This window comes from Triturus cristatus, chromosome 7 (assembly GCF_964204655.1).
Source record: "Triturus cristatus chromosome 7, aTriCri1.1, whole genome shotgun sequence".
NCBI classification, from domain to species: domain Eukaryota; kingdom Metazoa; phylum Chordata; class Amphibia; order Caudata; family Salamandridae; genus Triturus; species Triturus cristatus.
Window position 1 is genome coordinate 1482760871 of NC_140590.1, and position 27503 is coordinate 1482788373.

The 27503-nt window shown below is 47.6% G+C and overlaps 1 protein-coding gene across 1 annotated transcript in view; it reads right to left on the minus strand.

Annotated features, from left to right (window-relative positions):
- Positions 1-21590, minus strand: part of LOC146812222 (protein-glutamine gamma-glutamyltransferase E-like) — a 107203-nt gene extending 85613 nt beyond the window's left edge. Inside the window, exon 1 of the mRNA XM_085619252.1 lies at positions 21521-21590. Coding sequence (XP_085475378.1) covers positions 21521-21527 — 7 coding nt within the window. The 5' untranslated portion in view covers positions 21528-21590. The remainder of the gene's footprint in view (positions 1-21520) is intronic.
- Positions 21591-27503: the final 5913 nt, after the last annotated feature.

Consider the following 27503-nt stretch of genomic DNA (forward strand, 5'->3'; position numbering starts at 1 on the left):
TCACCTTTACATAATTAATTACTGTATATTTGATAAAGCAGAGGGGTACTCTTTTATTGCTCTCCCTCTGTATCTGCTTTTCTTCCTGCCCTTCACACCTCACTCCTTCCCTTCTCTCCATTGTTCCTTCAATTTCTGTCCTACATTAGTATTTCCTCTTAATCGCCACCTCCCTCTCATTAAGTGCTTTTCATTTTTCACCTTCCTATATTTCCCTTCCACTCTCCTTTCACGAGCTCCCCGCTGTCTGCTCTTCTTCCCTTGTATTTCCACTCTTTCCACTTTTCACCCTATTCATGTTCCACTCAAACCTTGCACTCCCAATCTCTGCTTTCCCCACTTCTCTTCAAATTCTTTGTCTACCATAACTATCTTTCCCTTGTGACCTCTCTTCCTTTCTCACAATCCCTTTTATGCTTTTCCTTCTTGTGCATATCTTTATATCCACTCCAGGAATCTGCGTTTGATCTCAGGGTCATACATTGTAATCTTGGTGTGGCTGCTCAGCCTTTCATCTTTCTCAGGTCAATAACATTAGTGCCAATGAGCTTAATAACAACAGTTTTAATTTGGTGTCAGGGCACCCTCTGGTGAATATGTGCTTTACAAAAATATATAGTGTGTTAAGAAAACATAAATGTATTTGTTTTTCAAATTCTTTGCAATATTACAGTGTCATTATTCCCTCTGACCCTTCTTGACTAGTACATTTCATACTACTATCCATTTCTCTCACCTCCTTTCTTTCCTTCGTCCCATCTTTTTCCTTTCTTTTTTCTCTTCCTCAGCACTTTTAGCCATGCCTCCTTTCTGCCAGGGTCCAGGGTCACATAACTGTGTATGGCTCCTCTATGGTGTTTCGTATTTTCCTTCCAGACATGGGTACAAAAGGGCTTTGGGTGTGGGGATGGGTGTTTCTCTCTTGAACTGGATGACCTGGGGGGTTATACTCAGCCTTCGTGAGCGTCAAAGGGTAGACTCAGGGCTTCCCCACCCCTTCCTGACTTTTACAAATTGCCTGCCATGCCACTGACAACTGCAGCTCACACCTAGGCCAGTCTAGACATTGTTACCCAAGACAGTTTGGTGCCAAACCCACAAAAGGAAGAAAGTTAGAAGAAGGTTAGACAAAAGCAGGCACTGAGGATAAAAGTGGCACCTTCAGAGTCTCTCATCAGAACACTCCTGAGCTTGTGGAACCTTCAAAAGGACTGCCCTGCTGCCTGAAGAAGGAAGATTGGACCTGATTGCCTTGAACCCAGGCTCCCCAGAACTGACTTCAACATTCAGTTGGTAGACATCCTGTTTGAGCTACAGGGACACAGCAGGCATCCAGAGGCCTGCCCTGCAAATGCCCAGGTAACCAGCACCATGTTGACTTGCCTGGACTTGAATGAGCTCTGCTTCTGGCCTGTGCTGAGTGAGGTCTAATCCCCAGGAGGTGGTGCAATGTCCTGGATTCGTGGCTGGCATCATAGCGCAGTCCTCTTGCCTCAAAATCACAAGGCCTGAGCTCCAGGTAAAGATACAGAGGTTTCTGGACTCTGCGGCTGTAAACACACTCCTCTCGTTGCCTGACAGCCATCCATGACTCATGCTGATGTGGATATCCAGCATCAGCCTGCTCTTTGCGTCAGCCATGTGATCCAACAGCAACAGGTCAGTCCACTTCAACCACCAATGTGAAGCTCCTTTGTCAACTGACTCTCCACGCAAAACAGCAACCATCTGAGATGCCTAACACGCTACTCTTGCCGACAATGGCCTGCTCGTCTCTAATTCCAATGCGTAGTTGAGCTGCAGCTCTTCGCATGGAGGGGGACTCAGAGAAGCTAACATTTTTTGTGAGATTAACTTGGTCCCTGTATCCGACCCATGCTCCATCGCGGTCAGTCTGAACTTGTGACTTTGACAAGGTCCAGTGCGACAAGATAACCGCATTTGGTACTCTGCGTCTTTTGGTGCTGCTTTCACTACAAAACATAACAAGTAGGAATTAGGATTTTATTAGTGTAGTGTTTTCACTTTATTGCTGTTTGAGTGCTGCATACGTGTCTTACACATTGCCTCGAAGTTAAGCCTCACTGCTTTTGTGCCAAGCAACCAGAGGGTAAGCAGAGGTTTATTTTGTGATTTTTGTGGTTCACCCTGAAAAGGATTGCGCTTATTGATTGAGTGGGGCTCACCTCTCAACTAATAACCTATCACTCATTACAATGAATTTCAAAGAACAGGGAAGGTAAAAAGGGCAATCCCCGTCTTTGCACTATGGTGTGGAATACATCAGTCAATTGCATTTGCAATTAAAGTTGCAAACCATCAATCACATACCGACACCCAAAAGGTAACCAGCTTCTATCTTGCGAATGTGGGATGCTGGCATCAGTGGAGAAGCGGGGCAGACCATGGTCCATGGGACTGCGGCTTGCTAGCCCACATGTCTTTCACTGAATGAAAGTTTTTCATTTCATTACAGCTTCATTACATAAAGCTGTTCATTTAAAGTATACTCATGTTTGCCTTGCCACAATCCCCGAAAGAACAGGGTCTGGAATGAAAAATAATTTGGCATTCTGAGAATGAAGGGTAGGGAGTATGCTTTTTTTCTCAGCCCTCCTCTCATCCACTGGGGGTTGTTAAAAGTATTCTGTCTCATGTATGTTGGTGAGGAAGGACTTTTTGCTCATCATTCTGAACTGTGGTATTGCTCTGCAGCTTATTACTATCTCTATTGAAACTAAAAATGAGGTTGAGTCATAAAGCCCCGTGGGTCTCATTTGGGGAACAACCTTTACAACGCAACTGTTACAACGCACTACACTTACAACACATTTTTTACAACGCATAATCCATTACAACGCACTACACTTACAACGCATGACACTACAACGCATTTTTAAAAACTACCTTTACAACGCATTCCATTACAACGCCTACCATTACAACGCATAATATTACACTACACTATCCAACACTTACTCTACTGTTGCACCCCCTGGAGTTAGAATAGTAATTTTTACCCCTACACTATCCAACACTTACTCTACTGTTGCACCCCCTGGAGTTAGAATAGTAATTGTTACCCCTATACTATCCAACACTTACCCTACTGTTGCACCCCCTGGAGTTAGAATAGTAATTTTTACCCCTATACTATCCAACACTTACCCTACTGTTGCACCCCCTGGAGTTAGAATAGTAATTTTTACCCCTATACTATCCAACACTTACCCTACTGTTGCACCCCCTGGAGTTAGAATAGTAATTTTTACCCCTATACTATCCAACACTTACCCTACTGTTGCACCCCCTGGAGTTAGAATAGTAATTTTTACCCCTATACTATCCAACACTTACCCTACTGTTGCACCCCCTGGAGTTAGAATAGTAATTTTTACCCCTATACTATCCAACACTTACCCTACTGTTGCACCCCCTGGAGTTAGAATAGTAATTTTTACCCCTATACTATCCAACACTTACCCTACTGTTGCACCCCCTGGAGTTAGAATAGCAATTTTTACCCCTATACTATCCAACACTTACCCTACTGTTGCACCCCCTGGAGTTAGAATAGCAATTTTTACCCCTATACTATCCAACACTTACCCTACTGTTGCACCCCCTGGAGTTAGAATAGCAATTTTTACCCCTATACTATCCAACACTTACCCTACTGTTGCACCCCCTGGAGTTAGAATAGCAATTTTTACCCCTATACTATCAAACACTTACCCTACTGTTGCACCCCCTGGAGTTAGAATAGTAATTTTTACCCCTATACTATCCAACACTTACCCTACTGTTGCACCCCCTGGAGTTAGAAAAGTAGTTTTTACCCCTATACTATCTAATACTTACCTTAAATGCAATTTAATATTATGCGTTGTAATGGTATGCGTTGTAAAGGTAGTTTTTAAAAATGCGTTGTAGTGTCATGCGTTGTAAGTGTAGTGCGTTGTAATGGATTATGCGTTGTAAAAAATGCGTTGTAAGTGCTTGCGTTGTAAAAGTGTGCGTTGTAACGTCATACATCCGTCTCATTTACGAGCCCCTGTGAGCTCCTGTGTGCTCCTGTGTGCTTATGGAATGTCACTTTATATGACGGTCAAACAGAGCACACTGTAGGGCCATATTTACAAGACACTAAAAGCCACCCTGCGTGGCTTTTCATGACCTCACCCTGCGATAGAGAGGTGTTCCTACGTAACACCCATGGAATTTGACATTCCCAGATTTACGAGATTTCGTAAACCCGAGAATATGTCAAAAGCCTACGCCTCCCCGGGGGTGGTGTATGGGAGGCACAACGAGGAGAATCAACATTATTTATCACACTGTAGGGCCATATTTACAAGACACTAAAAGCCGCCCTGCGTGGCTTTTCATGACCTCACCCTGCGATAGGGAGATGTTCCTACGTAACACCCATGGAATTTGACATTCCCAGATTTACGAGATTTTGTAAACCCGAGAATATGTCAAAAGCCTACGCCTCCCCCGGGGTGGTGCATGGGAGGCACAACGAGGAGAAACAACATTATTTATCACACTGTAGGGCCATATTTACAAGACACTAAAAGCCGCCCTGCGTGGCTTTTCATGACCTCACCCTGCGATAGAGAGGTGTTCCTACGTAACACCCATGGAATTTGACATTTCCAGATTTACGAGATTTCGTAAACCTGAGCATATGTCAAAAGCCTACGCCTCCCCGGGGGTGGTGTATGGGAGGCACAACGAGCAGAATCAACATTATTTATCACACTGTAGGGCCATATTTACAAGACACTAAAAGCCGCCCTGCGTGGCTTTTCATGACCTCACCCTGCGATAGGGAGATGTTCCTACGTAACACCCATGGAATTTGACATTCCCAGATTTACGAGATTTTGTAAACCCGAGAATATGTCAAAAGCCTACGCCTCCCCCGGGGTGGTGTATGGGAGGCACAACGAGGAGAAACAACATTATTTATCACACTGTAGGGCCATATTTACAAGACACTAAAAGCCGCCCTGCGTGGCTTTTCATGACCTCACCCTGCGATAGGGAGGTGTTCCTACGTAACACCCATGGCATTTGACATTCCCAGATTTACGAGATTTCGTAAACCCGAGAATATGTCAAAAGCCTACGCCTCCACCGGGGTGGTGTATGGGAGGCACAACGAGGAGAAACAACATTATTTATCACACTGTAGGGCCATATTTACAAGACACTAAAAGCCGCCCTGCGTGGCTTTTCATGACCTCACCCTGCGATAGGGAGATGTTCCTACGTAACACCCATGGAATTTGACATTCCCAGATTTACGAGATTTCGTAAACCCGAGAATATGTCAAAAGCCTACGCCTCCCCCGGGGTGGTGTATGGGAGGCACAACGAGGAGAAACAACATTATTTATCACACTGTAGGGCCATATTTACAAGACACTAAAAGCCACCCTGCGTGGCTTTTCATGACCTCACCCTGCGATAGAGATGTGTTCCAACGTAACACCCATGGAATTTGACATTTCCAGATTTACGAGATTTCGTAAACCTGAGCATATGTCAAAAGCCTACGCCTCCCCGGTGGTGGTGTATGGGAGGCACAACGAGGAGAATCAACATTATTTATCACACTGTAGGGCCATATTTACAAGACACTAAAAGCCGCCCTGCGTGGCTTTTCATGACCTCACCCTGCGATAGGGAGGTGTTCCTACGTAACACCCATGGAATTTGACATTCCCAGATTTACGAGATTTCGTAAACCCGAGAATATGTCAAAAGCCTACGCCTCCCCCGGGGTGGTGTATGGGAGGCACAACGAGGAGAAACAACATTATTTATCACACTGTAGGGCCATATTTACAAGACACTAAAAGCCACCCTGCGTGGCTTTTCATGACCTCACCCTGCGATAGGGAGGTGTTCCTACGTAACACCCATGGAATTTTACATTCCCAGATTTACGAGATTTCGTAAACCCGAGAATATGTCAAAAGCCTACGCCTCCCCGGGGGTGGTGTATGGGAGGCACAACGAAGAGAAACAACATTATTTATCACACTGTAGGGCCATATTTACAAGACACTAAAAGCCACCCTGCGTGGCTTTTCATGACCTCACCCTGCGATAGGGAGGTGTTCCTACGTAACACCCATGGCATTTGACATTCCCAGATTTACGAGATTTCGTAAACCCGAGAATATGTCAAAAACCTACGCCTCCCCCGGGGTGGTGTATGGGAGGCACAACGAGGAGAAACAACATTATTTATCACACTGTAGGGCCATATTTACAAGACACTAAAAGCCACCCTGCGTGGCTTTTCATGACCTCACCCTGCGATAGGGAGGTGTTCCTACGTAACACCCATGGCATTTGACATTCCCAGATTTACTAGATTTCGTAAACCCGAGAATATGTCAAAAGCTTACGCCTCCCCAGGGGTGGTGTATGGGAGGCACAACGAGGAGAAACAACATTATTTATCATCGTTTTTTTCTCTTTCTATGTGTGATGCCTACCGTAGCACACATAGAAAGAGGAAATCGCCTCCATCAGTTATTTTTGTGGAGGAAGGTGTCCCTTTCTGCATAAAAACAATCACCCTTAAAACACAGACAGCCTTGCATCATGGTGCAAGGGTGCCTGCATTGGTGCATGTCAGTCATTTGTGCGCCAGCACAGGGGAAAAGGAGAGTAATGCTACGTATCTGATAGATACAGAGCATTACTGCCCTTTTCTTTTGACATAGGGCAGCTTGTGGCATTGCCCTACGCCAAAAGATTGTAAATGATGCCCCCTGTGTGCAAAAAAGATAATCTACTTTGTCCATAGCACATTCACGGTATTTGCTTCACAAAAGGGACGCAAACTGGTGTAAAATCTTTGTTTGGAATTTACATTCCATCGCAAAACTTGTTTGGACTGGAGTGTTTGCCCAGTAATATAAAGCAGCGCTTTGCACTACTTTGCGTCACAGTGACATTATATGGATTTTACACAGACGTTCCCATTCAACTTTCAACGTGTTCTTTAATGCAAAGCTCTATTACTAATGTTAGAGTCGGGGATCTCTGGTTGGCGCAAGGTTGCCCTTGTGTCAAGCAGGAACCCTCTCCTCCACGTCAGGGCGCAGGATAACCCCTCGCGAATGACCCTTGCTCACCCTCTAGGTGCGTGGCGTGAGCAGCCAAGGCGATTCCTCAGGCGTTGTTGGTTAAGCACTTACAATCGTACACACAGTAAATACATCAATCCCCCCAGAAACGGACACCAGACTTGGATATATATAAAAATACGATCCTTTATGTAAAAATAAGGTATATATATCTCAGCAGACTTATCACAAGACCAATAACGTTTTCGCTATGCCACCAGGTTATACAGCAGGCAAATGTTCTTGGTTCGTAGTTTCAAATGGATACTCCGTAGTCTCTTTACTCGTAGTTCCAGTACTCACAGAGATCGGTTCCTGCGAACGGGGAAATAAGGCGTTGCGGGCCCCGAGCCCGATACTGGACTTCTTTCGTGATTAGGAGAGTCGGCACAGGTCGGTGCGACTCTCAGCTTGGGAAGTGTTCTTGGGTCCTCAATCAGCAGGTGTGGGCACTTAGGCAGGCGCGGCCAGCGACCCTTTAGCACGGCGGTGCAGGAGGGTCTCCACAGCGGGGGCGGCGCGGCCTGAGAAGTCCGGGGATAGCGAAGCGGGGTCGCAGGGCACGGTTAGTGCAGCTGGGTGACCCGGCGTAGATCACAGTCGTCGGACGGCTTCCGGCAGGAGGGGTGATAGCGCGTTCAGCGCACTCCAATGGCAGGCGGTGACAGGGATGCAGGCGGCCTGGCCCGGGAACAGAGAGCGGCTCCGGACGGAGCGGGGCTCTCACGGGTTGGAGGCAGGCGAGCTTCTGAGTGTCACGGCCCTAGGAGGGGCGATGAGGGGCGCAGTCTCTTTTCCAGCGGGATGCACACACGGCTCGAATTGGAGGACGAGCAAGAAGCACAGAGAACCCACTGTTCCTGGGGTTCAGTTCAGGGGGCAAGCTCAGATCAAGCCCTTGGAGAATGTTCAAGCACAAAGTAGCAAAGTCTTTTCAGTAAGTCTCTTCCTCCCCTCTCTCAGCAAGGCAAGCAGCAGGCCAGCTCCTCCGGCGTCTTCTTCTCCTTCTAGTCGGGCAGAGGTTCTTTGTGGTAAACAGGATTCTGATTTCTTAGGAGCCAGGCTCCTACTTTTATACCATGATTCTTTTGTTCTTTAGCGCCAGGGGGCCTAGGCCTGGCTCAGTCCAGTTCTGGAGCACTTTGTTATGGTGACTCTGCTCTTTCCTTTCAGCAGCAGGGCAGAGACATCAGCCGCCCCACAGGGGGTGGCGCCGGCTATGTGGTGGCAGAGCACAGGTCTATTCAAGAGTCAAGGTGTACTCCTCCCACCCATCCAGGTGTAATCTCTCTACCCACCACCTGGCAGCCAACCTGTCTCTGGGGATCCCCCCACCCTGCTCCTTACTGTTGCTAGGCAGAACACACACACACAGCAGAGGCGGACTGAGATGGTCAGGTCAGTAAATACTAACTTTCTAAAAGTAGTATTTACAAACCCAGGATATTAAAATAAACTTGACTGCAAGAAGTATTTTATTATTCTGAGTTCAGGCATACCAAACTTGACACTCTACCATGCTCTCCGAGTCCACTGGGGTCACAGCGTTGGCGTGATCCCAGCAGCCCATTCTGGCCTATGGAGAGCAGGTAGCCTTCAATAGTGAAAAACGACAAGGGCTGTAATTCACTACTAAGACATGCCACACACATCAGGGCATGTCCTACCTTATGCCTACAATGCACCCTGCCCTTGGGCCTGCCAGAGGGGTGGCTAATATGTAAGGAAGGGAAGGTTTAGGGACTGGCAAGTGGGGGCACTTGCGCAGTCAGCGCGACGGTCCCGGACCGCGCACAGGGTCTGCGGTGGCAGACCCTAGACACACTTTACAAGGCCGCTTCCGTGGGTGGCGCAACCAGCGCTGCAAGCCCACCAGCAGCATCGGCATTCACAAGCCCTGGCACCCCTGGTGCACTTTACTGGGGACTGACAGTGAATCCAATAAACCAATCATGGACATCAATTACAGGTACACTTTTACTTCGGGAGCACTTGCACTGCGGCACGGATTAGCCGTGGCGCAGTGCCCTGAGCGGACAACACCAGCAAAACAGTCGAGGCACACCATCAAAAAGTGGAAGGGAAACTCACGCCAAGGTGCCAGGTCTAACACGTGTCCCCTCCAGCTGAAATGTGGGGAGAACTACCCTTGCCCAGGGGGTTCCTCGTCACTAAGGCGGAAATACCTGGACAGACCGTCAGCGTTGGCGTGATCTGTACCAGGACGGTGTTCCACCGTAAAGCCCATACCCTGTAGGGAGATGGACCACCTCAACAGCTTCGGGTTTTCACCCCTCATTTGCATCAACCATCTGAGGGGCCTGTGGTCCGTCTGAACCCGGAAGTGAGACCCAAACAGGTAGGGTCTTAGCTTCTTCAGCGCCCAGACCACAGCAAATGCTTCTCGCTCAATTGCACTCCACCTACTTTCCCGTGGAAGTAACCTCCTACTGATGAAGGCTACGGGTTGGTCCCAGCCCTCCTCAGTCATCTGTGAAAGAACAGCCCCTACACCATGCTCTGAAGCGTCTGTCTGCACTAGGAATTCCTTGGAGAAGTCAGGGGCCAAGAGCACGGGCGCCGTGCACATGGCAGTCTTCAGGGTGTCGAAAGCTTTCTGACAGGTGTCAGTCCAAATCACGTTCCTGGGCTGCTTCTTCGAAGTCAGCTCTGTCAAGGGGGCAACGATCGTTCCGTAGCCCTTGACAAACCTCCTGTAGTACCCAGTGAGCCCCAGGAAGGCCCTCACTGCGGTCTGCGTCTTGGGGGGTTCCCAAGCCAGGATGGTTTCAATTTTGAGTTGCAAGGGTGCCACCTTGCCACTCCCCACTTGGTGTCCCAAGTACACCACGGAACCCTGCCCGATCTGGCACTTGCTTGCCTTGATCGTGAGGCCTGCTCGGCGCAGGGCCATCAACACTTCCCAGAGGTGGCGCAGGTGTTCGGGCCAGGTGGCACTGAACACTGCGATGTCATCCAGGTAGGCGGCACTGAACGCATCCAGCCCAACCAGTACCTGGTTGACCAACCTCTGAAAGGTGGCAGGGGCATTCTTCATCCCAAATGGCATGACTCGGAACTGGAAGTGCCCATCTGGAGTAGAGAATGCTGACCTCTCTTTGGCCCCATCGGTCAAGGCGATCTGCCAGTACCCAGACGTTAAATCAAACGTACTGAGGAACCGGGCAGCCCCCAGCCGATCAATGAGCTCATCAGCTCTGGGGATGGGGTGCGCGTCAGTCTTCGTGACTGAATTGAGTCCTCTGTAGTCCACACAGAACCGGAGTTCAGGTGTGGCTCCCGGCGCAGCAGCCTTTGGGACCAAGACCACGGGGCTGGACCAAGGACTGCTGGAGGACTCAACCACCCCTAGCGCAAGCATTTTGGAGACCTCCTCCTTAATGCAAGCTCTGACCCTGTCAGTTACCCTGTAAGCCTTGTGCTTCACAGGTAAGCTGTCTCCTGTGTCCACGTCATGGACGCACCAATCTGTGACACCAGGAACCAGGGAGAATCGGTCGGGAAACTGTCCCAGCAAGTGGCGGCAGTCTTCCTGTTGTTCGGGCGTCAGGGTGGGTGAGAGGTTAACTCCATCCACTGACCCATCTTTCTCAGAGGCCACTAAGAGGTCAGGAAGAGGCTCGGTCTCCTCTTCCATTCCATCATCAGTGGCCAGCAGCATGCCCACTTCGGTCCTCTCTAAGTGGGGCTTAAGGCGGTTAACATGTAGGACCCTAAAAGGGTTCCTGGGAGTCTGCATGTCCACCAAGTAGGTGATAGGACTTTTGCGCTCCACAACCTCAAATGGACCTGTCCACTTATCCTGAAGTGCACACGGCTCCACTGGGGCCAAGACCCACACCTTTTGTCCAGGTTGAAGCTCTACCAGAGTGGCATTCCGGTCGTACCACCGCTTCATCTCCTCCTGGCTGGCTTCCAGATTTGCCTCAGCAAGTTGCCTGAAACGCCGAGTCTGGTTTCGGAAGGCCAGCATGTAACTATATACATTCTGGGGAGGTTTCCTGGGAGATTGCTCCCAGCCTTCCTTCACCAAACTCAGAGGTCCTCTTACCGGGTGACCATACAGAAGCTCAAAGGGGCTGAATCCTAGAGACTTCTGTGGCACCTCTCGGTAAGCGAAGAGCAGGCATGGCAAGAGGACGTCCCACTTACGCCTCATTGGACCGTCCAGGCCCATGATCATGCCTTTGAGGGTTTGGTTGAATCTCTCAACCAACCCATTTCCTTGGGGATGGTAAGGAGTGGTGAACTTGTAAGTTACTCCACACTCCTTCCACAGGGATTTCATATATGTGGATATGAAATTGGTCCCCCTGTCGCTCACCACCTCTAGAGGGAATCCCACTCGGGAGAAAATTCCCATCAGTGCCCGTCCCACCACGGGGGCCGTCACTGTCCTCAGAGGGATGGCTTCAGGGTACCGGGTGGCATGGTCCACCAAGACCAGGATGAACCTGTTGCCCAGGGCTGTCTTGGGGTCCAGAGGCCCCACAATATCAATACCCACTCGTTGGAATGGCGTACCGACCACAGGGAAAGGTTGCAGAGGAGCCTTGTGCTTCCCTCCGCTCTTACCACTTGCCTGGCAAGTCTGACAGGTTCTGCAGTAGGAATCTGAATTCTTATGCATTTGGGGCCAGTAAAAGTGGGTGACAAGCCTGTCATAGGTCTTGTCCATCCCCAAATGTCCTGCTAACGGCACATCATGAGCCAGCCCCAGTAGGAAGGTTCTGAACTTCTGGGGTACCACCAGCACACGGGCTGACCCAGGTTCAGCAGCCTTAGGCTCGGAATACAGGAGGTCACTCTCCCAGTACACGTAGTGTGTTTTGGCCTGAACACCATTGGCCTGGTCTGCAGCCTGCTGCCGCATACCCACGAGAGAAGGGCATTCTTTCTGCTCCCTGCAGAATTCCTCCCTGGAGGGACCTCCTTCTTGCTGCCAATGGGTCAGCTCAGGCAGATCTCCCAGTTCGGCAATCTGTTCCCCGGTAGGCTCCAGAGCATCCCCCTCAGGGTCTACTTCCTCCTGGGCCGTGGGAACTTCGGGGGCCGGTTTCCCGCGCCTCCTGCGCCTTCTCCCTAAGGCCGGTTCCTGGACCTCTCCCTCAGGCTCCAGGACCCTCTCAACACCCCTACTGGCTGCCATGGACCGGGTGGTCACGCACGCCCAGTCGGGTAGACCCACCATCCTCAGATGCGTGGTCTTCTCCACCTTTTCCCAAGGGGAGCTCTCCAGGTCGTTCCCTAGCAGACAATCTACAGGCATGTCAGTTCTCACAGCGACTTGTAGAGTACCAGAGACCTCCCCCCACTCAAAGGGAACTTGAGCCATTGGACAACGACTCTCTACGTTGTCAGCATTGACAACCCTACAGTAGGCATTGGGTACAATTTGCTCTTGAGACACCAGGTGTTGCCTCACCGAGGTCACGCTGGCTCCTGTATCTCTAAGAGCCTCCACCTTCCTTCCATTGATGGTCACCACCTGCCCATATTTCTTAGTGTTAGAGGGCAGGTAGGTTACAGGGACCATCTCACTGTCTCCTAGCGAGACTAGGGTCATCTGCCCGGGACCCCCACCCTCCTGGACTGCTACCTCCTCCCCAAAGTTAACACTAGCTACTTGCCGGGGTGGAGCACCAGTGGGTGCGGTCTTACCAAACAGGCGACACTTAGGATCAGAGGCAATGTGACCCGGCTCACCACACTTATAACAATTGAAGGGCCCCTTTGGAACAGGTCTACCTGTCGGGGCCCCGTTCTGCTGCGGGGTTGGGGGAGGCTGAGAACCCTTCTGCTGGTTCCCTTGGGAATTACTTTGGGGGCCTTTTTGGAACCCCTTCTGTTTACCCTTGTCCCCCCCACTCTTCTGCTGGGGACCCTGCCCACCTTTGGCGGAGTCTCCCACTTGACCCTTGTGGACCCTGGTGCTGAGCCAGCGGTCCGCCTCCTCAGCAAGCTTCCTCGGGTTGGACAGCTTGCTATCTATCAGGTGCTGGCGTAGCTCAGGAAAACATTGACTGGACAAGTGCTCCCATGCAATTAAATCAAGCAGCCCTTGATAATCATTCACTTTGCTACCCTTCACCCAACCATCCAGCGCTCTGCAGAAAAAGGTCACATATTCCACATACGTACTCTCAGGGATCTTCTTGGTCTCCCTGAACCTCTGTCTATATAGCTCAGGAGTTAACCCATACCTGGTCATTAAAGCTTCTTTCATATGGGGGTATGAGGTCTGGACTTCTAAGGGCAAATCTAACAGTGTGTCCCGCCCTTCCGCAAGGAACCTTCCCCACAACCCCGCTCCCCAGTCTTTCTCAGGGACCCGGTGTGAGGACATGGCCACCTCGTAGGCTCTAAACCACTGCCCTATGTCATCCTTTCTAAAATACTCCTTTACTACATCTTTGGGGATGTACACCTTGGACTCTACCTGCGCTGGTGGAGCGCTGCCACCAGAAGGAGCGGTGTCCAAACTTTTCGCCTTCAGCTCCAACTCCTTCAATCTTATATCATGATCCATTTGGCGTTGTTGTGCCTCCAGGGCCAACTTCTGCTTTTCCATTTCCATTTGTCCGGCCAACTTTGCCATCTCCATTGCATGCGCCCTGTCGGCTGCCCTGTCTGCCAGCTCCTCTGGCGACCGGACTCTGCTGGGCTCCTCAAGGTTGTCGGGTGGAACGATGTCCCCCGCATTCCGTGGGTCTCGTGACTCCTTCCAGGCTCTCAGCGCCTTGGCGTACTGGGTTCTCCTCTTGAATCCAGCATGGGGGACTCGGAATTTTACACTGTAGCCTTTCAATTGCTCTATCGTGTAGCCTTCCAGTCTCTCCCAATCCACCTCATCGATTCCAGAAATCACAGAGAGTGCTCTCCCAGCGGAGTGTGAGCCAGGCATGGTTGCAGTAATGGCAGATGTTTCAACAAAGTTCAACAATTACAAACCTGTGGCTGCGTTATTTGGTCTGCTCTCACTATCTGGTGATTAATAATTCACTGTATGCAAATTACAAGTGCAAATCCGAAATCCCAACCGCTGCCAACAATGTTAGAGTCGGGGATCTCTGGTTGGCGCAAGGTTGCCCTTGTGTCAAGCAGGAACCCTCTCCTCCACGTCAGGGCGCAGGATAACCCCTCGCGAATGACCCTTGCTCACCCTCTAGGTGCGTGGCGTGAGCAGCCAAGGCGATTCCTCAGGCGTTGTTGGTTAAGCACTTACAATCGTACACACAGTAAATACATCAATCCCCCCAGAAACGGACACCAGACTTGGATATATATAAAAATACGATCCTTTATGTAAAAATAAGGTATATATATCTCAGCAGACTTATCACAAGACCAATAACGTTTTCGCTATGCCACCAGGTTATACAGCAGGCAAATGTTCTTGGTTCGTAGTTTCAAATGGATACTCCGTAGTCTCTTTACTCGTAGTTCCAGTACTCACAGAGATCGGTTCCTGCGAACGGGGAAATAAGGCGTTGCGGGCCCCGAGCCCGATACTGGACTTCTTTCGTGATTAGGAGAGTCGGCACAGGTCGGTGCGACTCTCAGCTTGGGAAGTGTTCTTGGGTCCTCAATCAGCAGGTGTGGGCACTTAGGCAGGCGCGGCCAGCGACCCTTTAGCACGGCGGTGCAGGAGGGTCTCCACAGCGGGGGCGGCGCGGCCTGAGAAGTCCGGGGATAGCGAAGCGGGGTCGCAGGGCACGGTTAGTGCAGCTGGGTGACCCGGCGTAGATCACAGTCGTCGGACGGCTTCCGGCAGGAGGGGTGATAGCGCGTTCAGCGCACTCCAATGGCAGGCGGTGACAGGGATGCAGGCGGCCTGGCCCGGGAACAGAGAGCGGCTCCGGACGGAGCGGGGCTCTCACGGGTTGGAGGCAGGCGAGCTTCTGAGTGTCACGGCCCTAGGAGGGGCGATGAGGGGCGCAGTCTCTTTTCCAGCGGGATGCACACACGGCTCGAATTGGAGGACGAGCAAGAAGCACAGAGAACCCACTGTTCCTGGGGTTCAGTTCAGGGGGCAAGCTCAGATCAAGCCCTTGGAGAATGTTCAAGCACAAAGTAGCAAAGTCTTTTCAGTAAGTCTCTTCCTCCCCTCTCTCAGCAAGGCAAGCAGCAGGCCAGCTCCTCCGGCGTCTTCTTCTCCTTCTAGTCGGGCAGAGGTTCTTTGTGGTAAACAGGATTCTGATTTCTTAGGAGCCAGGCTCCTACTTTTATACCATGATTCTTTTGTTCTTTAGCGCCAGGGGGCCTAGGCCTGGCTCAGTCCAGTTCTGGAGCACTTTGTTATGGTGACTCTGCTCTTTCCTTTCAGCAGCAGGGCAGAGACATCAGCCGCCCCACAGGGGGTGGCGCCGGCTATGTGGTGGCAGAGCACAGGTCTATTCAAGAGTCAAGGTGTACTCCTCCCACCCATCCAGGTGTAATCTCTCTACCCACCACCTGGCAGCCAACCTGTCTCTGGGGATCCCCCCACCCTGCTCCTTACTGTTGCTAGGCAGAACACACACACACAGCAGAGGCGGACTGAGATGGTCAGGTCAGTAAATACTAACTTTCTAAAAGTAGTATTTACAAACCCAGGATATTAAAATAAACTTGACTGCAAGAAGTATTTTATTATTCTGAGTTCAGGCATACCAAACTTGACACTCTACCATGCTCTCCGAGTCCACTGGGGTCACAGCGTTGGCGTGATCCCAGCAGCCCATTCTGGCCTATGGAGAGCAGGTAGCCTTCAATAGTGAAAAACGACAAGGGCTGTAATTCACTACTAAGACATGCCACACACATCAGGGCATGTCCTACCTTATGCCTACAATGCACCCTGCCCTTGGGCCTGCCAGAGGGGTGGCTAATATGTAAGGAAGGGAAGGTTTAGGGACTGGCAAGTGGGGGCACTTGCGCAGTCAGCGCGACGGTCCCGGACCGCGCACAGGGTCTGCGGTGGCAGACCCTAGACACACTTTACAAGGCCGCTTCCGTGGGTGGCGCAACCAGCGCTGCAAGCCCACCAGCAGCATCGGCATTCACAAGCCCTGGCACCCCTGGTGCACTTTACTGGGGACTGACAGTGAATCCAATAAACCAATCATGGACATCAATTACAGGTACACTTTTACTTCGGGAGCACTTGCACTGCGGCACGGATTAGCCGTGGCGCAGTGCCCTGAGCGGACAACACCAGCAAAACAGTCGAGGCACACCATCAAAAAGTGGAAGGGAAACTCACGCCAAGGTGCCAGGTCTAACAACTAATAATAACAGATAGGGCTTGGTGGCCAAAATTAATGCCTCTTTTAAACAGGCGTTAAAATGAGAAATTGTTTTATTTCTTCAAACTTTTTCAACTTTGCACATCTGCTACACTGTACAGCAAACATTCAAAATGGGAAAAGTTTAAAAGTTTGTCTAGGAATGGTATTTTGTACTGGGAAGGTAACCTGCTAGTACAAAACGTCTGCTTCTAATGACGCCTTTGCACTACGGTGTGGGTGCGGGGTTTTATTTTTATACAGCCTGATTGCAATGTTGTAGCTAGCCACTTTGCGACTCCTGGCGGTCTCTGCCTTTGACGCCCGTGGTGGCCGGCTCATTGAAGAGCGGGGGGGGGGGGGGGGGGGTTATGGGTGAGGCCACCGTCCCCAAAACTCATGCCACTAGGAGTGGACCACACCACCCCCTTGCTACGCCACTGCCTGACTGTGCGCCATTATTAGGAAGTGGGCAGGACAGTGCCATAACTTAGTAAATATGGCGCTTCCTGCTATCGCCCTCTGACACAACGCCTCAAATTTGGTTGCTGAGCTGCCTTGTGTGAGCTTTTAGTAAATCTCCCCCTTAGGGCCTGAAGACCTGTGACATGTTCCAGCTTTCGCTGACTTCCCTACGTCAACACAAAGGTCCACACACTGTTTCGAAATTGCTCTTTAGCATGCAGTGGTTCATTAGGAAACCATGCAAGGACACGCTCTACACTTGTCCTGTTGTTCCTCATAAACAATTAGCAGGGATTACTAAACGTTTAAAGGTGCCAATTAATAAAAGTGCAATTCGAGTCAGAGACATAGTAATTATGATTCACAGCTTTTCCGCGAAAACTATTTATTAGTGAGACTAATCCAAGTCAACTATTTTCCGTGTTGCTGAGGTGACATCAGGGATCCTTTTATTTTAATTACCGACCACTGCACCCAGTTTAATTTTCACGGAGATGCCATCTTAGATACTCATTTAGATAGGCTGATGCAGTTCTAAAAGTGACACCAACGATGTTTCTATTTGTTTTCTGTGCTGCTCTGATTGTGAGTAGAGTGCAAGTTGGGCCAGCTCGAGGTTTTGCTCGGTTTTCTCTTCCAGCTTTTAAGTGGTGGAAAAACTGGTGGAAAATGCTGAAAATGCCGCTGACCGCGCCGGGGCCACTAGAGTGTTCGGCGCCCTAGTGTCGCCTGGGCACCGGTCACCCCTCCCCCCCCCCCTCCTGGGGGGAAGGGACTCCGGCAGGTGTCCTCCTCCTCTTTCCTGCCCGGAAGTGACTCGAGGGGCGTCACTTCCGGGGCTCCTCTGGGCGTGGGGGGAGGCTATATAGCCCTCCCCCACGATGCCGGCGTCCTCTTGTCGCCTTGCACGCCTCATCCCTCCCTACCGCTTACCCGGCGTGGTTGGCAGGTGGGGGTGAGAGTATTCTAATATTTCCTTTTTTCGTTGCAGGCGGAGTTACAGGGGGATCTGGAAGCAGGCCGGTACCAAGGGTACCTCTGCGCGGCACCATAGGGGGTGCCAGAGCCAAATCCGAGAAGCCTCAGGGGAGGGTCCCGGAAGACGTGTCGGCGCCCCGCTAGTCCTTCGGGTGGTTGTGGGCCTGAACAACCGGGGGTTTGCTATGCTACGCTCCGCCCCGGGAAGGGGCGTGAGTAGAAGTTACCAACGGTCACATGATCCTGGAAGAGAATCACTTGGACGGCAGCAAAGGCGGGGTTCCCCCCAGTGCTGCCCGGCTCATCAGGCGGCCTAGTTGGTTGCCTGCCCTTGGATCGCCCGTAAAATAACCCACCTATTACATAACGTGTATGTAATAAACCTGCAGCATATTGTACCGAATCAAACAGTCTGAGTGTGTGTTATTATTGGGTAATGTATTTTGTTGGAGGGGGGACTGAGGGGTGCCAATGGCGATACTATGCGGTAATAATGCGTGCAAACGGTTTCAAATAAGACGCGCACACGTATTAATCTCAAGTAATGCTGAACTTTAAATTATGTGGGAAACTCAGGGGGTATCCGTCCCTATCAAATGTGATTGGAAAATCTACGTTTTTCATTCCAATTTGACATCAACCTCTAAGTGAGACCATTGAAGGATATTACAATCATGGCATGATTGTTATACATTACTGTTAAGGCTCCCTGTTTTCCGATTTTACGGATTTTTGCAGATAAATACAGACAGAAAACATTTATTTTCTTGTCTGCATTTATTTTAAAATGTGGATAAAATCAGAAATTTGGTTGCTTTTTGAGTAATTCTAAATACTGTCTGCCATGACTGCCATGCCAATAGCTTTGTGGATTGATAGGTAAGGGGGTTAAAAAAGAAAGGAATGTTAGTAAAGAGGCTTTAACAGCAGTAGATATACACAAGGTTGATAAAGAAGTTTGCATATTTTCATATAAGGGCATTGATATATCTTATGCTGGTGTCACAGCATTGAAACCTGGCAGGCATTCAAGCATGAATGCATATTTATTGGTTAAATAAATGTGGAAATATATTAATTTCAGCTTGATTTTTGCACAAAACCCAAAATAAATATGGATACAGACCAAATTAGCAAAAAATAAATATTGATAAATACAGACGGAACTGTTAGAAAAATAAATGCATAAAACCGGGCGCCCTAATTATTGTTCCTTCTGTCCTTAGAAGTATTGGTACAAAAGACTCTCTCGCTCTCTCTCTCACACAAATACACACACACATAAACACATAAATACCCACCTGGGCTTTTCAGAGTCAGTTTCTGTAAAAGGACGTGAACATTTTAAAGAGCAAGATGGACACCCAGATCTACTCTGCATTTGTGTAGGGTAAATGCCAATTATTTAGTTCCCAATTTACATTTTAGAATTTACAATGCGAAATAGCAGGGGCAAATGTATTTTACTACCGTAATTATTTTAATACCAGTGTAACTGGTGTTATACCTGAGTGCAGCACCAGCACGAACATACCTGTCAGTCAATTCATAATCGAATCATCACTGACAATGGGCGGAATATTTTATTTTGGCCCCAACTGCTTAATAATGGCCTACGGCTCAGAAGCACATGTTTTATTGAAATGAACAAGGAGAGAAAATCTCTCTGACAGGGAGTGGCGACTAAACATAAGCTGACTTATAATTTATTTTCTTTATGAAGCTAGTAGTCATCGTGTATTTTCTGACACAGCCCGTTTACATGTCACGTCTAAATGGTTGTCGAAAGTCGACCATTGTTTAAATCCGTGCCTCTTACTTCTGCACATGAACATGAAAAATTATCATTACTGCTTCATTTCAGAGAAAATCATTTCCCCTTTTGAAGACATGGATGTCCAAGATGGCAGACACATTTGCGGAAGTTAGGAACAAGTTCACAGAGAGACTACTTTTTATTTCTAGATAGATGCTGCAAAACAACCAACAATCATGGCTGTTCGGCTGATTGTAGCATGAGAAATTATAATCCTGTTTCTTTCCTAGATACCTTTATGTACGCTTTGTGTCACAGCCAGAGTAAAATTTAAAATTCTTAACATGGTTTTTGATGATTACATTGGCTGTGGTGGGTCTCTTTTCCTTATCTCGGCTGGTATCAAACTGATAGAACTCCATTCTTTCAAACATCTTGTCCTACTTGTGCCGGGGATGAATGTCTTGTGTTGACTGGAGGTTATCAGTACTGGATCCCAGACTGTGAAATCACTGTCACTGACAATAAGATACCAACAATCACTGCAGGTGTTTGCAAATCACTGAAAAGATGCCTGCTCAGTTGACTGGTTAGAATATAGCAGATTGGGGCAGTGGTCTCTGATGGCATTTTTCCCCTATTTCTGCACCCAGGTATAGTTGTGTCTGTATAGGTCACAATAAACAGCTAAATAAATAAATACATCCTTTTTTTCAGGATGAATGCCTTTTGCTTCAATAGGCTGCATTTCAACTTTGGCCTAAACGTTGCAAATATTAGGCGGCGATCATATCAGTTCCCAATTTACAGCATTTCTCCTTCAATGGAAAATTATTTGTTTTAGATGTTTGCTATATATTATTTGTCTTTTGCACAAGATAGTTGAGGGAAGTGCAAATTGGGTAAAACAATTATCATTTACTAGTAGTGAATGTCGGGTTTAAACGATTTGGTTTTAAAAAGGGACCATCCTATGAAATATTAACTAGTTGTCTCAAACCCCAAGCATACATCAACAGGAAAGGCACATGTGAGAATTCATACTATTGGTAATTGTTGGTGGTGCCGTATTAGCTATAATAGAACTGTTTTTTTTTTGCTTTTTACTGAAAAGTCCCTTCAATCAATCTGTATATAATTCTAAAATAGAGTTAAGCTTATTTGTAGCCTTGATCTGCTATGGCTTACAAATGATCAACTTAGGAACATTACAGGATCACCATCTAATGATCCAAAACCTGCCATCACCCCCAAGGTCAAAATAAGTCAATGCCGGTCTCCAATCTGCCAACTTCACTCTTTGTCATTGTAAAACCTGAACACAAAATGGGGCTCATATTTCAAGTTCGAAAAATATGTTTGATCTGTTCTCCATGTAATAGTTTATGAAAGATTTGACGTCTGAAATGGTTCAACAGGATAACAAGAGCTAGAATAACTGAATAAAACTACCTAAACTCAACCAAACAAAACCAATAAGACAGTCAAGAACATTCTGAAAGCATTGACAACTTCAAAAATGTCGATGAGATATTGAATCCAGAAGAAAATGTGCACTGTGTAAAATCTTTCATCCATGTGTAAGGAAACCATCTACCACTAATGTTTATATTTTCTGGAATCTAGTCTACATTCCCACCATTTGCATTGTCTTAAACAATATCTAGCAATGGATTCTCTTTGGAAAAGTGCCTTTTTTATTGAAAATGGCGATTATCAGATTCTTACATCTCCAATTTCTTTCCCCTTGGGTCTTCCTCCTCCCTTCCATAAATTCAAGTAACATTAATCTTCCAATTCTGACTCATTCAATATATCCTTGTACTGCGATTGTATTGTCCTTTTTCTTCAGGTCTAGAAACAACATGATGTGCACTCACCTGACATGGTTTTCCTTTACCTTCCACCTGTCCCCTGGTTTCTAATCCTGTCTTCTTCAGGAGTGTTGACCAGAACTGGCAGGTGCTCCAGATTCCACCCTTATATGTACTAGCCCATAAACCAAATAGAGTACCAGGTGTCCGCCATACTAGTTAAAATTCCTTTGAGCTGTCTCGTTTATTATCTTCTCCTTGACTCTCATATCAGGAATTTTCAGTAGCTGGCTTCCATTTTTATCACATGTTACAGGGTTACTACAGGAAGTACATGAAAGGTAGACAAGGCCTACGTTTTTTCCCCACGTGCCAGAGATGTTGTCACATCACCAGTGAAGGCTGGCTGACCAGGTGATGATGCTCGCTTCACACGCAACCCTGTTTCCTGCTCTGGGTTATATGTGGCAAAGCGTTTGTTTTTACACGTTCTTGGAAGTGATCCACGAGCTTGCAGCAGCCCTGCAATTAAATGGAGCTAATAGTTTTTATAAGGGATTTATTTTAATAGTGATGTGTCATATTTGCTAAAATGGGCCCGTGCATATGGGTGCATGCTGCAGTATCCTTCAAAGATAGAAAGAGAAAAAAGACGGCACATTTGTTGCCTGGTAAGCAGCGGAAGTGCATTATTATTCAGACAGAAACACTGCTAAATAAACACAGCAGAACCTAATGTTCTTGGTGTCGTACCTTTTTTCAAAATTTTACCAGCACCCCAGTCCCACAGTAAAACAGAATCCAAGCCTAGCTCTGCCAAATACCAGCATCATGCTATGAAATTATCTACCACTGGCCTGCTTACGAGTCACGTCCTGTACTGGGATACTCTACACCCAGTCACAACTGGGCCCCTGCCAATGTCTGGCTTTAGGGCAGTGCGACTGGTGTGACCGCACTGGGCACTGTCCTGTGGTGGGGGACGCTGCGACCTCATGGGGGCGCTGTGTGTACCAATATTTTATGATAAGAGAGATATGAGGCACTTTTGCAGGTGGTAGTGAGAGAATGCAAGGAGGCTGTCATGGGACGTGGGGGCACCAAAAGTAATTGTCGCACCAGGCGCCACCAGCGCTAAAGCCGGCCCTGCCCCTGCTCCAGCACATGGGACTAGTCTGACTTTTCCAGAAGTGGAAACATATCCTGTAAAATCGCATGTGGCCATGGCAGGGGCTGTGGGCAGAGGGACCACTGCCGCTCTCTGGGACCAGTAAGAGCATACATGCCCCTGCCCCCTCCGGATAACCAACAGCCCGTCCTGCACCCTAAGACCTTCCCCAACCCAGACCACCATCTGACTACACACAACGGGCCCACAACTCCCATTTAGCACCTAACCAGAGCAGGTGTTACATTGGATCGGAATCTGAATAACCAGGGCTTTAAGTGGGATGAAAAACAGGGGGGTCTCTCAAAGGGGTGTTGCCAATGTAATTAAGGGCATGTCTTAAAAACACATAAGCAAAAAATATGTCCTTAGCATAGTGTGCCACCGGACTTGTATTTTGCTGTTTCTATCATTGCATCCAGTTATATGATACAACAAGTTAGGACTATTGGCTGTGTCAATGGCTGTTAGTTGCATAAGATAAATAAGTAGCAACTATGGCTTGCATATAATATTGAAAGAGCTTCCACTTAAAGCCCTGGCAACACCACGACAATGATGCTGATCCTGAGTTTCAAAAAAAGAAGGGAAATCCAGAGAGAAAATGACTGTTTAAAGGATTTCCCTTCCCCTACAACGCTCACTTGGCATGACGTCATGCTGTAACTTTTCCTCTAGTGAGAAGGGAGCAGTGTGAGAAGCACACATCATGAGCCTGTTGTCACTGCTGTCCGTGGAAAAAACAGACCACCTGTGCCAGGGCACAAAACAGAGCCCGATAGAGACCTGTTTCGAGGCCCCCTTTAAACAACTGCCAGTGCTCAGACCCGGTGAGACCCGGCCCACTTAAAGCCCTGGGAATAACCAATGGAAAAGGCACAAATAATTCATGGTCCGGCTAGTTATTCCCCATTTTCAGCAATTACACTTCAGACTCAGTGATTTCGCATCTGGTAGTTTTAGCACTCCTCCACTGTACAATTTACAATCAAGCCCTCTTTATAATATTCCGAGGTAGCACAGGTATTCATGGGGAATGAGATAAAAGGTACACCAGAATATTAGCCTGCCCTCAAACAAATTGCCATTTGACAGTTTTTATACAAAGCTGTATATATATGTGACTAGTTTTAACAATAATAAAATAATGCAACTTTTCGAATAAGAACTTTACAATACGAACTTTTTAACTTTCTTTTTTCCTTTTGATAGATTTGTTTGAGTATTGATATTTTCTGTGAGACCTCATGTGAATGGCGATCCCTTCATCAGTTTACTATTCTTTTCAGGAAATTACATGATAAATACCAGAAGCAAGGCACCCAACCTCATTGCTTTATGATATAAGTATTAACATAATTTATGATGTATTGGCAATCTGACACTAAGTTAATTGGAAATTAGAGGTACTTGTGGAAGATCTGAAGTTCATGGATGTCAATAAAGATGTCTTATGTGAGACATTTTAATTTTGACTTGGACAGATTATAGACCCTTAATGTACGTTCAGATAGGCAGGATTCATGACTTAGTGTCAGAATAAGCACTGACTACGCATAATATTGCCATATACACTCAGGGCCAGAATTATAATGCTCTTGCATTGCCATTTCGTCATATAAGGCGATGCAAGTTAACGCAAGGGTTTAAGTGGGAGTTACTTAGCCACACAAATCCACCTTGCGTGACCCTACATAGCTTAATAAATCCAGAGTAAAGCGAACGCACACATCATTTCCTTGTGTTATGCTGCATTGAAAGGCATTCCATGAGTGGAGTCTGGGCATTCCCGTGCATCTACCAATGGTTTGTGGTGCATTCCCATATTTACAAAGACTTGTTGTTAGACATTGCAACCTTGGTGTGGTTTCCCCCCCTAACATTTTGCCATCAAACCTCCTGTTTTGATAACTTCATATTTGCTGGCCTTAGATCTGTGTGCACATTTACCACTTCTAACCAGTGCTAACGTGCTTGTGCTCTCTCCTTAGAATATGGTAGTATTGGCTTATACCCAATTGGATATTTAATTAACTTGTAAGTCCTTAGTACTGGGCCCAACATGGTCCTGGGGCATACAAATTAAATGCTACTAGTGGGCATGAAGTACTGATTGCACCACTCTCTTAATTAACTCTTCAAACATGTCTCTGGTCTGCCATTACATGTGTGTGCAGTTTTAAACTGCCATCTCTACTTGGCAAAATGAAACTTTTGCCAGGCCCGTATCTTCCTTATTATTACATACAAACAACTCCCTAGGGTAGGTCCTGTACAGCCCAGAGAGCAGGGTGTGGTGTATTTAAAAAAGTTGGACATGCATGTTTTTAAGCTGTTCATGGCCTTGTAGTGAAATACTCTTAAATTCATTTTTCACTACTGCAAGGCCTACCTCTCCCACAGGATAAAATTGGAACTACCTAATTGCTTTTAATACGCTGTAACTTCAAAATGGGAACAGGTACCAATTCATGCGTGGTGTCTTTGGAATTGTAATGTAAACATCATCTCTTATGGTGAAGTCAGACTTTAAATTACAATTGAAAATGCCACTTTTAGAAAGTTGCCATTTTCCCACATTAGCCATTTAGTGCCAACAGCCTACCTCTGGGTTACAACACTGGGGGTCGATAACAGTTGTGCTTTGTGTATTACTCCTAGACAGCCACACACAATAGAAAATTTAGGTGTGCCTGAATGGGTCATCACTGGCAAGATGTGAGAGCAGAGCTGGGCACAGCCCTACTTACACTTGTATAGGATGTGTCTTGCCTCAACACAAAGGGCTGCATATCACCTGTTGTTACTCTGGGGCAAGGGCAGGGGAGGTAGGAAACCTGTGCACTTCCAAGGGAAACCTCTAAAAGTTTCTCCTACTTCAAAGGAGGCATCTGGTATGAATTTTGGACCTCAGACCCCAACTTTACAGTACACTATGGGACCTTTGGGGAGTCTGCCAGGAAGAAGGACTGCTATGATGCTGAAAGGACTGCCACTCTGCTGGACTGCTACCCCACTGGACTACTGCCTTGTTGGAGTGCTACATTGCTGGATTGCTGCCCTGCTACCCTTCTACCCTCCTGCCTGAGTCAGAGGGATTTAGACCTGCATCTGAACCTAGGATACTTCCAGTAGCGACTGGTGACATTTGAAAGTGGTGAGACATAAACGTTTGGGATGAATGCCCTGTGGTGAGCGAGTGTAGCGAGCGAGCCCAACAGTCCTAAGGGGGCTCGGGGGTCTGGGGGTTCTCCCCACTGGGATAATTTTGTAAAAAAGAGTGGGCAAATGGTGCATTTTGAAGCAAATTTGAGAAAGTAAAAAGGTTAATACATGAATTGTAGTTAGGACATCATTAGAGCACAAAATAATTTAAACCTGTGAAGTGTGACACAGGCTGATACTACTTTACATATTATGGAGCCTCTGGTGCTCTTTTCACAAAAACACATCAGTACAGCTATGCTGTAACTAATTTCCAACATAAATGCCCTGTCTTTAGCTCTGATTTAATAATCAATCGCCGTGTTAGTATTGTTTGCCTGGAAAGAGAAGAGAGTTTTGATGCCAACCTTGGGTCATGCATTAGTTTGCCTCTGGCTGTTACTGATGCCAATTAGGAGCGTGTGTGGATTATTCTCAATCATGCACTGCCCTGCAGGAGGTGTGACTGGGCAAGAAAGCCTGCTTCTGAAGCACACCGTCACCGAATCAGGCCCACAAACAGCCCAAAAAAAAAACCAGCCCACAGAAAGACATGCCTTTTTGGCACTGCCTCGTTATTGACCAGTCCCACCCAGCTTCGCCTGTTAGTACAGTGTACAAAAGTAAATAAATATCCTTCCAATAGAGCAACGAGACAGGGCTGGTACATTTCAGAGAGGAGTAGGCTTTTCCCTAAAGAGGCATAGCACAGTTTAGGGGGCACCCCTTATTCCTTCTGACAGCTGTCTGGGACAGTCTACAATAAAGTAGCTGCTGCCCAGAGCAACTATAGAAGGGACGTCACCGCATAAAAGGGAACTGTGTGCCCAACCGTGCATGCAGTCTATTTCTGAGGATTGGAAGATCTGGTAGGCAGGGCAGGGGGGAGTTTACCTCTCTCACAGTCACAACACTAGGCCTCTGTTGTAACTACAGCAGGGGGGCTCCGCAGACAGAACCTTCACAGGTTGGCGCCTTCGGTCACTGTCTGCGGCATTATGTGACTTGGATATGCTGAACCTGTCATCTGCTACTATCCATCGATCTCCAGATGAGGTGGGCCCCTGGCTGCTGTAATGAACATCAGAGCAACCCAGGCGGACAGAATCCGAATCTATGTCTCCCTCAAAGTCACAGAGGTGCAGCTTGTGTAAACAGGGCCAACTTCATTACCTGTAACCAAACCACTCGTTTAACCGGCCTAGCTGTTCTGGGTGTGACGTTGTATGTATTTTACAATACAGCGGCTAGTCAGCCCTGATGCCAGTCAGATTTGAAACTTCCTATCAGGTTACATGGTTGGTCCAGAACTCACTCTATGTAGTCTGCTCAACAGATAGCCTATTTAAGAGTAAGTTCTGTTTTTTGGAAGTGAATAATGACTAGCTGCGAGTTTCATATTTTAATATGGGCAAATGATTTACTAACAGAAGTCGATATACACAATAGTTTCACAGAGCACTGTATTTATGGAATAGCCCAGCTCTCAGCTGGCTCTCATTAAGTACATAATGATATGCGTCACTTAATACAATGAGCTAAAGTAGTGCAGGTTGTTCCTATTTTCAGCTCTGCTCGGGATGAAGTCACGTCGCCACAGTCTGCCACTTGGTATTAATTACACCCTCCCTGAGCAATTACTTAGACTAACTAAAACCAGTTCCATTACAGCACTGC